Source organism: Syngnathoides biaculeatus, chromosome 18, assembly GCF_019802595.1.
Source record: "Syngnathoides biaculeatus isolate LvHL_M chromosome 18, ASM1980259v1, whole genome shotgun sequence".
NCBI classification, from domain to species: domain Eukaryota; kingdom Metazoa; phylum Chordata; class Actinopteri; order Syngnathiformes; family Syngnathidae; genus Syngnathoides; species Syngnathoides biaculeatus.
In genome coordinates, this window is record NC_084657.1 from 8484713 (window position 1) to 8499942 (window position 15230).

Here is a 15230-nt window from a genome sequence, read left to right on the forward strand (position 1 = left end):
GTGCCTTTGTCTCTCGGGTCATCCAGGGTATTTGGTTGGGGAAAACCTGGATCCTTCTATTGACAGTGACAGTGTTTATGCAGTTTTTTATATAAGACAGAAGAGCATCTGTGTGTTCCTGGAGGTTCTGGTGTTCAAATAATTCCCAAACAGTCTATGAAAAACAGTCCTGCAGCTGAGAGAGTGCATTCTTCGCACATACAATGAAGAAAATGAGTATTTGAACACCCTGCTATATTGCAAGTTCTCCCACTTGGAAATTAAGGAGGAGTCTGAAATTTTCATCGTCGGTGCATGTCCACTGTGAGAGAGATAATCTAAAAAGAAAAATTCAGAAATCACAATATATTATTTTTTTTATGATTTATTTGTGTGATAAAGCTGCAAATAAGTATTTGAACACCTGTCTATCAGCTAGAATTCTGACCCTCAAAGACCTGTTAGTCCGCCTTTAAAAGTCCACCTCCACTCCATGTATTATCCTGACTCAGATGCACCTGTGTGAGGTCGATGACGATGTCCTCACTTACGCAGCTGGACTAGTGTACCGGATTGCGAGGCTTTGAAGAGCACGCCGACTAGCAACTCTGGAAAAAGCTTCATTGAATTGGCGAGAGTTGTCACATAAAGTCAGAAGAAAAGTTAGAAGAAGGCTCTCTGATGGTTAGCAAGTCCTCTCTTGTGTACTTGAGTCCCGAGACACCCGTGAAACACAAAAACACAAACAGTAACTGAGAATATTCCGTAGAGTTCTACACTGGGTACACGATAAGTAGGGAGATTAAATGGTGGCGTGCAGTGGTGTATGCCCAATTCAGCAAAAAATGTGACATCAGTGAAAACTCCCATAGGAAACATGAAATATTTTGAGCTATGCTGACAGAGCTAACCAGTCTAAATTAGGCACCACTTCTGGAAAAAAATCTTATCTTACGTAAAACGCTGGAAAAACTTGCCTGTATCATCACTGGGAAGAATAGCTACGATAAAAATTAAAATCATACCTCAAATAAATGGTGGCACGACTGGTTAGAGCGGTAGCCTCACAGTTCTGACTGGGGTTCAAATCCTGGCCCCACCTGTGTGGAGTTTGCATGTTCTCCTCGTGCATGTTTTTTCTGGGGACTCCAGTTTCTTCCCACGTCCCAAAGACATACATGAATAGGAGACTCTAAATTGTGATTGTGAATGGTTGTTTGTTTCGAAGTGCCCTGCGATTGGCTGGCAACCAGTTCAGCGTGTACCTTGGGCCCTGGCAGAAGATACCTGGGATAGGCTCCAGGACTGCCACGACCATTGTTAGCATATGCGGCTCAGAAAATTGATGGATGGATGGATTGTACTTGCAACAGTAAATATGTTGAAATATCAGGTGTAAATCTTGCATCTATGCCTTTGTTATTTCTATGTCAATTTAAACTTTGAATGATTTAGTGTTTTTGCTGTATGCCTTCATATTTACAGTGGTATATATTCTTGAACAATGAATATATTCTTCAACTTCAGAGGTCATTAAAGAAACACATCTTACCAGCATACTCTGGGTCGACGTGAGGAGGATAAAACCGAAAGTTGATGAAGAAAGGGATTGGCATTCCATATTTGAACCACTCCACCACGTATGGCCGGCCATTCAAAGGGTGGGACACATCGCATCCCAGTATGATGTTCTCCCCAGCACGTGCTGTCACAAACTGTGGCTCCTCTCGCACTCCGTGGGCACCTGCAGCAACAGCAAGAAGAGGTCACAATCTAATTGCAAACAAACGGTAAGATAAAAGTAACACTTTTAGTTACCACATATTTTGTGATAATTACGAGACAATGTACGAGTACAAAGTACAAATAAGAAAAGCAACCTGCATTTACTGTCAGAGATCAATTACTTTCCATGACAATATGCTATTCAATTTTTTCATTGATGCCAATGATTAACAAGCATATCATATGTCTAGCTACAGTATAACAATTTAAGTCAGCATTTGAGGTTGTATTCCTGGCCTGCTGTTGGACAAGCTATTTGTTGAGTCTCAAAATCTGACAAAAGGTCTGACAAAATAATTACAAAGGTTATCATGGAAGCTGCACCTGAATACGAGGTCAGCGCAACCGGGTTATAGTACTATGTTTATTAAGAGTTCTGCTCTTTCAGTAATTATTTGTATCTGATGAACACACACACATATATATATACAGTGAAGAAAATAAGTATTTGAACACCCTGCTATATTGCAAGTTCTCCCACTAAGAAATTATGGAGGGGTCTGAAATGTTCATCATAGGTGCATGACCACTGTGAAAGAGATGATCTAAAAAAATAAAAAAATAAAAAATAAAAAAAAAAACAGAAATCACAGTGTATGATTTTTTTAACGATTTATTTGTGTGATACAGTTGCAAATAAGTCTTTGAAAACCTGAGAAAACCAACAATGCTAATATTTGGTATGTTTCCAATTACAGGGGTCATACGTTTCCTGTAGTTGTTCACCAGGTTTGCAAACACTGCAGAAGGGATTTTGGCCCACTCTTCCACACAGATCTTCTCTAGCTTGGCTAACCTTTTGCTTAACCAAGTTTGGCTAACCCTCATCTCAGCATTTTGGTACTTTGTGCGTACTTTTAAAATGTTGAGCAAATGAAGTTGTATTGGATCTCAGTCCTCCTTGAGCTGTCGCTTTATCGTTGTGGAGGGGTTTATGTATCCCAATCATCCAGGAGCTAAGATGTCTGTGCTTTTATGCCCCTGGATGGGTCACCCATGGCAAACATGTCTTAGGTGAGGGACCAGAAAAAGCATGGCTATGATGAGTAAAATGATTGTATTGTTTACCCTTGCCTTGACAGGGGTTACTGGAGAAACCTTCTGGAGCTCAGCCCGGAGGTGGGGCTCAATGGCAAGCACCTGGTGGCCAGCCCTACACCCATGGGGCCCAGCCGGGTACAGGCCGAAAGGGTAGTGTGGGTCCCCCTACCCATGGGCTCACCACCTTTGTGAGTGGCTATAAGGGTTGGGAGCAGTGTGAGCAAGGTCGTGGATGAAGGCGAGGATTTTGGTGATCTGAGCCTCAGCTATAGAAGCTGGCTCTAGGGATGTGAAATGTCACGTCTCTGGCAGGGAATGAGACCAAGCTGCGTGTGTTGGATTCTGTTTCACTCCGGAGTTGCCCACGGTGAGAGAAGCCAAGCAGGTGTGGGAAGTCATATGGCACCCCCGGCTTGGCATCATGGCATTAGGGTTCACCCCGGCGGATGAGAGGATAACCTACTTCTCAGGGACGGCTCCTGAGTGTTGTTTGTGCATGTGCAGCAAACACCAGTTCAGACGACCCACACTTTTTGGAGTCCTTGGAGGTGATGGTGGAGAAGGCTCCCACTTGTGAATCAATCATTCTGCTGGGGGGACTTCAATGCTCACGTGGGCAATGACAGTGAGACCTAGAAGGCGTGATTGGATATACAGAAACTCCCATTTATTTTTAACTACAGGATTCCACTTTCCCCAAGATTGCACCTATTGTCGACTTTAAGCATAATTGACCTCCTAAATAACTATTCACAATCAATACACATTGCGTTAGCTACTGCTGAGAAAACTATTTTATTAAACTGGGGGAAAAAAGCTATTAACATCACTCAGTCGCTAAATCTCACGATAGAATATATTGCATTTGAAAAAATATCAGAAGGACAAAAAAGTCAATTGTCCTAGCCTCTTATGCTCACAACAGTCGCGGCAGAGCAGGTGCCTATCCCAGCTAAGATTGGGAGAAAGGCAGACTACACCCTGAACTGACACCATCACTGAGTGGGAATTGATCCCAAGCAGCCCGCACCAAAGTCAGGCGTGTGTACCAAGGATGAAAAGGTCAATTACATACTAACACAGATACCTGGTGATCCTTCTTTAACATGCTGAATCGAGATCTTTGATTTCTCTGCTTGGGTAAAGTGTCATCTGACATTTTGTAAATGACAAACTTTGACATTTCCATTTTTTGTTACAAAAGCTGCTGCTGTTAGTTTCTTTTTTTTTTTTTACACTTTTTCTCTTATTCAATTCCCCGGATATAATGTTTTGAACATTCTTCAAATAAAAATAAAGGTTTTATTGAATGATTTTTAGAGTGTGTTTTTTTTTTCAAGTCAATAATGGTGATATCGAGGCACCTTTCCTTAGCATTTTTTAGAATTCCAATGATATATCCTCCAAGTATCCAAGGTCATCTTGGTGAAATCGGATAGAAAAGGAAAGTTCTTAAGATAAAACAACAATCCGAAGAGGCCTGCATTCTGTCAAGGCAATAAGTAAGAATGTGACAAGTGGCTACCATCTTTGTGGAATTTAGAAAAAAAACATGTAGCTGAACCACCTAAAGCACATCACAGGACCACTGCTTTCCCCCCTGCAGTTTGCCTACTGAGCAAAGAGGTTTGTGGATGATGCAATCAACATGGGACTGCGCTGCATCCTGCACTGTACAGCTCCCTAACAGGCAGAGGCTGAAGCTGGGCGACACCACCTCACCCATTTCCACCATCACCCTCTCCCCCACCCCCTTAAGGATTTGTCCTCTCTCCACTGCTCTTCTCTCGCTTGACGAACAAAAGCACTTCAAACACCCCTGTCTGTCAAACTCATGAAGTTTGCAGATGACACCAGTCATTGGCCTCATCAAAATCAGTGACAAGTCCGCGTATCGCTAAGAAGTGGAGTGGCAGGAGCTGAACACGTCCAAGACTGTAGAGTTGATTGTGGCTTCCAGGAAGCATGCTTTGCCGCAGCAGCTCCTCGTACCGTCCAACTGCCCTGTGTCAACCGTCAAGCTCTTCAAGTTCCTGGGAATGACAGTCTCTCATGACCTGAAGTGGGAAACCAACATTAACTCAATCCTCAAAAAGCCCACCAGTGGATGTATGTCCTGCACCTTCTGAGGAATCGCAGCCTGCCACAGAAGCTGTTGAAGCAGTTCTACACAGCAGTCATTGAATCAGTCCTTTGTTCATGTATCACAGTCTGGATTGGTGGTTTTGCAAAAAAGGACAAACCTTTTGTCTGCAATGAACAGTCAGGACTGCCAAGGAAAAAAAAGTTAGAGTACAAAAGTATCTCTTAACTCGGTGATCCTTCTTATCAAATAAAACAACAGTGATCCATCCAATTTCTGAGCCGCTTCTCCTCACAAGGGTCACCGGAGTGCTGGAGCCTATCCCAGCTATCTACAGGCAAGATGCGAATTAGATAAATTTGCATTATTTTGATTTTGTCCTCATACAACAACCAGACAACTGATTGCAGATTTATCTTTGGTTTTGATGCTTTATTTCCTGTCTGTGAAACTCCCCTCCACTTTGGGACTAAATAGACTTCCTCACCAACAACTCACACAGACTAGTGGTCATTAACAAAACTTTTTCTGACACAACTGTAAAACTCCATTCTCTCCCTCCAGTCTATCTATTATACCAATGACCGCATGTCCAATCAGCCAAACTGCCATCCATCCATTCTCTGGGGTTAGTGCTATGCTGTAGCTTATCTCAAATATCTTCAGGGAGGAGGCGGGGTACACCCTGACCTGATGGCCAGCGAATCACAGGGCACATATAAACATACAAACAACCATTCACACTAACATTCACACCTACGGGCAATTTAGAGTATTTCATTATACGACCACGCATGTTTTTGGAATCCGGGAGAAAACTCGAGTGCTCAAAGAAAACCCATGTAGGCATGGGGAGAACATGCAATCTCTGTTTAGGCGGGGTTGCAATTTGAACCCCGGTCCGCAGAACTGTGAAGCCGAAGCTCTAAATCAGGGGTGTCAAACTCATTTCATATTGTGGGGGACACATACGGCCTCGGTAGATGTCAAGTGGGCCGGACCATTAAGGGCTTGTACTTTTTCTCTGAACTTTGTCGCAATACTGGCTTTCTTTCCAACCATGGATGGTGCGCAGTCTGTAGCCAGGCTGATAGCACGGGACCAGTCCACTCCAACTCTGTCCAGTGCAGCAACAACATCCGAAAATGTCTTCCAACTCAAGAAACTATTCCATAACAGTGTCTCATCAACTCCACGAATAAATAAGGCCAGTTGTGCCGCGTCTGTGATGTCAGTGATCTCGTCAATTGCAACGGAAAATACAATAAATGACTTGACTGGCTGTCTAAATCTGCTGATAGGTCCGAAATCCTCTCTGCTACAGTATTACTCCTCAGGCTAATATTGGCAAAAGCTTGTCGGTTCTCTGGACATACAAGTTCAGCCGCCTTCATCATGCATCGTTTAACATAGTCACCGTCGGAAACCAGCTTTGATGCTAATGCTATTTTGCTAGCAATTAGGTTAGGTTTTACCGCTGCTTCACTGACTTTTCGACTCTGGTTGAAAGTTGACCACTGTCAGACCCACCTGCAATTCATTGATCTTATCTCTTCTCAGTTGTCCTTGCAAGCAGTCACATATTTGCTTTGAAGAGTCTCGTTAGTGGCGAACGAATATTATATTTCTTCAATACTAAAACCTGTTGCGAACACACCAACCACAAAAGTTTTCCGTGCGTTTTTATAACTAAATAGGACGTGGTCTATTTTTCATTGAAAATTCAACACTGCATCTATTTTCCTCCGTTTAGATAATGACATTTTGGCTAATGAGGGTGTCGACAAGGGGTAGAGACCAGGATAAAAACAAACAAGCAGCAGATGGCACATTGATACAGTCTGCTGTGTTGGGTCTGTCTCAGTGAGAGACTGAGCCTGCTGTTATCGTATTCTCTGATTAAAACAGCGGATAATCCATGAATTGCATTTTATTAAAAATATTTATTCCGTGTCTTTTATGCATTTTTTCCACTTTTAAATTATCCTGCGGGCCTGATCAAACCTCCTTGCAGGTCGGTTCCGGCCCATGGGCCGTATGTTTCACACCTCTGCTCTAAATAATCAGTGCAGTGCCGTCTCACCCAAACTGCCATCTTGTTAAATCTGCTGATGACATAGTCATCCCTGTGGACAGATTTTAAACTGCATAATTGCTCTGCTTTTCTAGATTATGTGCTGAGGTGTGAAGACTCCTATGTTGAAGTCAATCTAAGCAGGCCAAAAAAAGATGACAGTGACAACAAACAAGATGCCAGTGTCAACGAAGGCAATACATATGGCCCCAAGTGTGATGACATGACCACAAAAGTCAATCATTGAACTTCAGCCTAGGGAATCATTGTACCAAGTGTATATATGGACACCCTTACTGCATGCACATAGTGTTTTGTACAGATTATCCATGACAAACACAGAAATCCTGTCATGATCCTGCCGCTCCAGCCCGGGCTGTGCGGGTGTCCGCGGGGTTGCGCTGATTGGGAGGTGCACACCTGCGCCTCATGCACCCTGATTATGCTGTGTATTTATATCACCCCGATGATGACTGGACCCCGGGCCAGTTCGTTGAGCTTCATGTCCTGTTCGAGTCCCTGATCGACAACCCGTGTGTACCGACCTTCGCCTGTTCGCCGACCACCCTTGTAAGCCTGACTCCTTTGATACTTCTGCCTGCCTTGATCATTCTCCTGTGTACCGACTCCTGCCTGCCCGCTCACCTGCTCTCTTCGCCCGACGTCCCAACTACTGCTGCTGCACCAGACTGCCTGCTCGATCCCCGACCTCGGCATATAATAAACGTTTCTCCTTGAACTACCTTGCATCGTCCTAGTCCTGCATTTGGGTCCTACCCTTCGTTCCGATGGGACTTGATAAATCCAACAACAAAGCACCACACAGGTTCAGATTCACCCAATCACACCCTTGCAGGTCTCCCCGTCATTCTCCAGGTGAGTTTTGAAGTCCACCATGAGAATAAGTGAGACTTCAGAGGCAGCAATTTCAGGTACCACTTCCAAAAACTAAAAAAAACATGCGTACTCTGAGCTGCATTTAGTTAGCTAGAACTTTAGAGACCCATAAAGGATATCTCATATGCCAAACCATCTTTTTTCTAGCATTTTGGGTGTTATATTGGCTTTAAGGTGCTTCAGTAAATGTGAAATACAGTATGGAGGCTCACACATTGCTGAGATCCAGACAGTTGTCTTTTTTTGTGTGTGTGCAGAGAGATATGAAATCAGGTTAATTTAATCTCTCAAGCTTATCTACGTCACGAACTAAGACCTCTGCCTACCTCTCGGCTCCCGAGCTATTGCTTTCAACATAGCATGTTCTCGTAAGTGAGTCTTCTCCACGAAGGCAACCAATCAGAGGGAGGGCAGGGATTGGGAGTGTCTGAGCCAAATATCGACAAAGCGGATGCAAGGGGGGGCTTTTGTGGAGACTGGTATGACAAAACCAAGGTTTTTTCTCTTTTTTATAATTAAATTGACAATTTTATACTGGGGCGGCATGGTGGATACGCTGGTAAAGCATTGGCCTCACAGTTCTTAGGTCTCGGGTTCAATCCCGGACTCACCTGTGTGGAGTTTGCATGTTCTCCCCGTGCCTGCGTGCGTTTCCTCCGGGCCCTCCGGATTCCTCCCACATTCCAAAAACATGCAACATTAATTGGAGACTATAAATTGCCCTTAGGTGCGATTGAGAGTGCGGCTGTTTGTCTCAATGTTCCCTGCGATTGGCTGGCAACCAGTTCAAGCTGTACGCAGCCTGCGGCCCGTTGACAAGTGGGATAGGCTCCAGCACTCCCCGTGACCCTTGTGAGGATAAGCGGTGAAGAAGATGGATGGATGGATGGACTTTTATACTAAGTATATGTCAGAGCATACCGAATGGATATATAAATTGCCATAATATTGGACCTTTTAAAATATTCCATTTGGAAAAGAAAAGTAATCTTTTATATTAAAAAAAGTCATAACAACAAGAACTAAAAAGATGTGATTTAGGCTTTTTAACTTTCTGAATTCATCCTATTTAAACGCCCAACCATTTCCTGTTTCAAAAAATGCCACTGTATTTCTATATATCACAGGAAATCATTAAATTGACGAAAAGGAAAGGTTTCATGATAGCCAGTAGAACCAGATAACAGTATACATGTGTTCCCAGGGGTTTACAACACACACACACACTATTTCAAGCTTCACTATGTGTTGATTGGCTGCTGGTGACATCATCTGCGATTGCACAGCAGCAGGGCCCTTGGTGCTATGACTTCATTGCAGATGATGAAAGACGGAGTGAGAGAGCAGAATATCGAGATGGGAACCACATCAGATTTTCATTTGGCATCCCCTCAGCATCCCAGTTCGGATTTAGATTATTTACAATCGAAGACCCATGGGAATATGAAGTTGTAAGGTTGGCCACTAAGGTAGAGTCTACTGTAACCTCATAAAACTAAATACCACCATCATGTTAATATGGAACGACTCTGTATTGCGTAGCATTATAAAATGCAGTTTGCCCATAAAGGCAATGATCCAAATAAAATAAAACCTCCAGATAGCATTGAATTTTACTACAAAAATGCATTATTAAAATGTTAATAGCCAACTTGGCCCACAAAAAATCTTTTCAGTATTGTCAAACATCTGCTCAAAATACTTGACAGTCAAAATCAACAAGAAGCAGGTACACTGCTGTTCAATGCTCCTCTCACATGAGAAATGTTTTTATAATTCAATTCACTGATTCAATGTTCTAGTCTAGAACAATGCTCTCTCACATTAAGAATTAAATTTAACTAGAATCTAGATTTAAAGTACTCCATATGCAAATTGGCTTGAACATCTTTTATGAGTTAGCGCTATTAAAAAAAGACAATTTAAATACCATCTATTATGTTACAGTGTGCTTCATTTTTTTACATTCGGCTAATTTGTATGTATGTCTCTGGACGCTAAAATGTGAAGTTATAAAAATACCTGAACCTGTAATAAATGTCAGTTTTTTTACAAGGCTGGAATATACTGTTGCATTTCCTATGGACTTTTTTTTTTCCCTAAATCTGAACAAATTAGGGGTCAACAGTCTACACTGTAGTTATGGCAGACTATAGAAAAAGTCTGCCATAACTACATGGGTATTTTATTTGGCTTATATTCTCTTTCCCAAGAAGGAGGCTTCTTTGCCTTGAACTTTGAAAACGACAATAAATCAACTGCCAAGTGAAATAATAAACTCAGTATTCATCTATCCATCCATTTTCTGAGCCACTTATCTTCACCAGGGTCACAGGAGTGCTTGAGCCAATCCCAGCTGTCATCGGGCAAGAGGTAGGTTACACCCCGGACTGGTTGCTAGTCAATCGCAAGGCACGTAAGGACAGACAACAGTAGCGGTCACAATCACACCTAGGGGCAATTTAGAGTGTCCAATTAATGCATGTTTTTGGGATGTGGGAGGAAACCCGAGTGCCGGGGGAATACCCATGCAAGGAAGGGGAGAACATCCAAAGTCTACACAAGCGGGGCCGGCATTTGAACCCTGGTCCTCGGAACTGTGAGGTCAACACTCTACAGGTGCTCACCATGCCAATCAGTAGTCAATTGTATTTAAAAAAAAAAAAAGGAGCATTGTGAAGTTTTTGTAAGGTTTTTGTGACAACGCCAATTCAGTAGTTTCTGTTGGTCAGTCTCTGGCATCACATTTCATTTGTTGATGATGCTTAAATAATTAGCTTTATCCATGTCCAATTTCTCATTTGGTTTATTTCCACTTTAACCTCCACATAAAGTGTTGATTCGATGAGGTCACCGAGGTGGTTAAAAAGCTCCTTGGTGGCAGGGCCCCGGGGGTGGATGAGATTCGCCTGGAGTTCCGAAAGCTTCTGGATGTTGTGGGGCTGTCCTGGTTGACACACCTCTGCAACATCGCATGGACTTCGGGGACAGTCCCTCTGGATTGGCAGACTGGGGTGGTGGTCCCCCTTTTCAAAAACGGTGGCCGGAGGGTGTGTTACAACTATAGAGGGATCACACTCCTCAGTCTCCCTGGTAAGGTCTATTCAGGGGTAGTGGAGAGGAGGGTCTGTCGGAAGTCGAATCTCGGATTCAGGAGAATCAACGTGGTTTTTGTCCTGGCCGTGGAATAGTGGACCCGCTCTACACCCTCGACAGGATCCTTGAGAGTGCATGGGAGTTCGCCCAACAGTCTGCATGTGGTTTGTGGACTTGGAGAAGGCCTTCGACTGTGTCCCTCGGGGAGTCCTGTGGGAGGTTCTACGGGAGTATCGGGTACCAAACCCCCTAATACTTTGGTCTCTGTTTGGTCCACAATGCCAGCAATAAGTCAGACTCTTTTCCGGTGACAGTTGGAATCCGCCAAGGTTGCCCTTTGTCACCAATTTGGTTAATAACTTTTATGGACAGAATCTCTAGGCGCAGCCGAGGCATTGAGAGTGTCCGGTTTGGTGGCCTCAGCATTGCATCTTTGCTCTTTGCAGATGATGTGGTTCTATTGGCTTCATCAAGGCATGATCTCCAGCTCTCACTGGAGTGGTTTGCAGCAGAGTGTGAAGCGGCTGGGATGAGAATCAGCACCTCGAAATCGTAGACCATGGTCTTCAGTTGGAAAAGGGTGGTGTGCCCTCTCCAGGTCAGGGATCTGATTCTGCCCCAAGTGGAGGAGCTCAAGTATCTTGGAATCTTGTTCATGATTGAGGGAAGAATGGAGCGGGAGATCGACAGACGGATCGGTGCAGCGTCTGCAGTGATGGAGACTTTGTATCAGTCTGGTGTGGTAAAGAGGGAGCTAAGTCGAAAGTTGAAGCTCTCAATTTACCAGTCGATCTACATTCCTACCCTCACCTATGGGCATGAGCTGTGGGTCATGTCCGAAAGAACAAGATCCCGGATACAAGCGGCCGAAATGAGTTTCCTCCGCAGGGTGTCCGCGCTCTCCCTTAGAGATAGGTTGAGAAGCTTGGTCATCCGGGAGGGGCTTAGTGTCGAGCCGCTGCTCCTCCACATTGAGGAGAGCCAGATGAGGTGGCTGGGCCATCTGATTCGGACTCCTCCCGGACGCCTCCCTGGTGAGGTGTTCCGGGCATGTCCCACCGGAAAGAGACCCCAGGGAAGACCCAGGACACGCTGGAGAGACTATTTTTCTCAGCTGGCTTAAGAATGTCTCGGGATCCCACATGAAGAGCTGGAAGAAGTGGGTGGGGAAAGGGAAGTCTGTGTATCCCTGCTTAAGCAACTTACCCCGCGACCTGACCCGGAAAAGCGGTAGAAAATGGATGGATGGATGGATGGATGGATGGATGGATGGATGGATTCCAAGTATTCAGCAGTTTTGTTTTTGATAATGCTAAAGTGAATCAGGTGAAATTCTTTTAAACCAGCAACTGGCTCCTGTTTCTTAACTTCCACAATGTGCTGCCTCCTATGGAAACACTGATGACTACATATATAATAAATCAAAGTATATAATAGAAGCACGAACAACAATGATTTTCTGCAACGGTGCTGCATTGTTATCTGTATTTCTGCACAACAGATTTTTATCATCATTCGCTTTGTTGGATTATTGTTTTCTTGTATATGTCTTTTATTATTTAATATTGTTTTGTTATTTACACAGAAATGCCGAAACACTGGTGAGCCCTGGACATTACAATAGTGGGAAATATGGACAAATATTACAAAACAAGACATTGCAGTAAATTCTCCTTAGGCCTACAAAAATGTTGTGGTTCTGATTTTCTTCATTTCAGAACTGGCATCAGTAGTTTTTTTTTTTTTTTTAAAACAAAATATTTTACTCCATCTCCAGCACATGGTGCCCCCATTTTCTTTTCAGTTCTCATTAATTCATGCTCTCTCGTGCATAAAGAGATCAAATTCATGATCTCCCGCATTGGGAGACACCAGAATATTAGCAGAGATGATAAATAAACTAGAGAGTGCAGCCTTCGATGGTTTGGACGTCGTTTTAAAGTTAACTTAATTAGAAATGAGCTCATTAGAGGGACAGCCAAAGTTGGATGTTTTGCTAACAAGGTTCGAGAGAGCAGACTTCGATGGTTTGGACATGTTCAGAGGCGAGAGAGTGAGTATGTTGGTAGAAGGGTGCTGAGGATGGACCTGCCGGGCAAAAGAGCGAGAGGAAGACCAAAGAAAAGGTTGATGGATGTTGTGAGGGAGGACATGAGGACAGTGGGTGTTAGAGAGGAGGATACACGAGATAGGCTTAGATGGAAAAAGATGACACACTGTGGGGACCCCTAACGGGACAAGCTGAAAGAAAAAGAAGAAGAAGATGATGATTGATAAACAATTTTGTCATGAACAAGGCAGAAGATAGGAGCTAGATGCAGGAAGCCGAGACGTAAGCGTGGATTTTACTAAGGTTTATTGCCAGGCTGACGTCATACAAGGTCGAACAAAGCACGTACAAAAATCACTAGGCAAAACATGAAAACCTAACTTGACTTGATATGGCTCAGTAACGCTATATGCCATGGGACAAGGCAATTACACTAGCTGAAGCTCGTGAACACACATGCATATACACACAACGATCGGGCAACAAGTTGGGTGAAAAACAAAGCGCACAAGGAAGTGCATGGGACTGGGGAATGGGGACCCGCCACAGCTGCTGTCAAACACCAGACTTAACTCTGTGCTTCCGTACTGGCGCGCAAAGCGCGCCACGAATGCGCACATGGCTGTGGAGAACCATGCCCCTGGCCTATGTATCACGTGGTGTAAAATGGTTCGGGTCAGCAGGAATTTTTAGGGTCAGTCGGGAAATCAGAACCATAAGGTTTTTTTGGTTTTTTTTTTTTTTTTTACGCCTTATTTAGATACCATGTAGCAAAACACTCCAAAGTGATTATACAGTACACTCTAACTAAATTTAGTTTCCACTAGAACATGGGATGTGCAACAGTCATCAGATACGTCAATGAGGCTTGATACCTAGTGCTGCACCAAAAGAGTGTTAGGCTTGACCTACATCCGCGCCTTGCTCCAAAAAAAGTATTTATCGGCATCTGGATTTATAAGGACCTTTCCACAAGAGAGGAATTTTGTACAGATACTGTGCAGTATGTTTGTTTCTAACCACAATAGTGAATGAAATATTTATTTTATTGAATATCTTAGGGGGGGTACGGTGGTTCAGCTGGTAAAGTGTTGGCCTCACAGTTCCCATTCCCGGGTTCAATCCCGGACCCGCCTGTGTAGTGTTTGCATGTTCTCCCCATGCCTGTGTGGGTTTTCTCCGGGCACTCCAGTTTCCTCCAACATCCCCAAAACATGCAACATTAATTGGACACTCTAAAATTGCCCCCATGTGTGATTGTGAGTGTGGCTGTTTGTCTCAATGTGCCCTGCGATGGGCTGGATACCAGTTTAGTGTATACCCCGCCTCCTGCCCGTTGACAGCTGGCATAGGCTCCAGCACTCCCCGTGACCCTTATGAGGATAAGCGGTGAAGAAAATGGATGAATATCTCCTGCTTTTTAGAGTATTTCCATCAATCCATTTTCTGAGCCGCATATCGCATGTCGCGGGACTGCTGGAATCCAATCCAGCTATCATCGGAAAGGAGGCGCGGATTGGCTCCAGCACCCCTGCGACCCTCGTGAGGCTAAGGAGGTCAGAAAATGGACGGAGGGATGTTAACAGGGTAGGTAGCATCACAACTGTAAAACAGTGTTTACAATTCAAGGTATCTTTGTTATCTTTAAGAAGGCACTTTATTTCGTATCTTGTACCTCCAAAAATACTTGGGATTTCAAACTAGCGTTATATTTTTCTACATTCGCTGCACTGTCGACTGACAAGTTTTCCAATATTTTTCTGTATGAATTTTATTTGTTTACTAAGTATGGTTGATGTAATGTTGCCGTTATTGTTTTAATTATTGACGAGAAGAAGAGTGTTGTTAACAAAAGCCCTTTAATGGTGAACTAATCTTGAACTGCTCTCTAGCTTCTGTACCCAGGGATCGGACCGCGAGGCAAGGGAAAACTTGATTCAATCATGTTGCTCTTTATGGAAGTCTTGGAGGTTTGCTTTGTCTGGTCTCTTGCCTAGAACTGTTTGCCACAGGAGACTATTAGCTCCTAGGATTATTGGGACACACAAACCCCTCCACCATGATAAGATGACAAAGAAAAATGTTGCAACAATCTCTCGTCTTCTTTATTCAGTATGTTTGAGCAACTGGTGGAGTGGCAAGACAGCGTCCTTATTTTACCAATTTAAAAAAAACAATCATAATAATCCATGCCTGACTACTTTTGTCTAAATCACACTTGCACT

The 15230-nt window shown here is 43.7% G+C and overlaps 1 protein-coding gene across 2 annotated transcripts in view; it reads right to left on the bottom strand.

Annotated features, from left to right (window-relative positions):
* Positions 1 to 15230, bottom strand: part of igsf9bb (immunoglobulin superfamily, member 9Bb) — a 142522-nt gene that overhangs the window by 108321 nt on the left and 18971 nt on the right. For both annotated transcript variants that reach the window (XM_061803778.1, XM_061803777.1), the window contains exon 2: positions 1532 to 1723. In XM_061803778.1, the coding sequence (XP_061659762.1) occupies positions 1532 to 1723 (192 nt within the window). The remainder of the gene's footprint in view (positions 1 to 1531; positions 1724 to 15230) is intronic.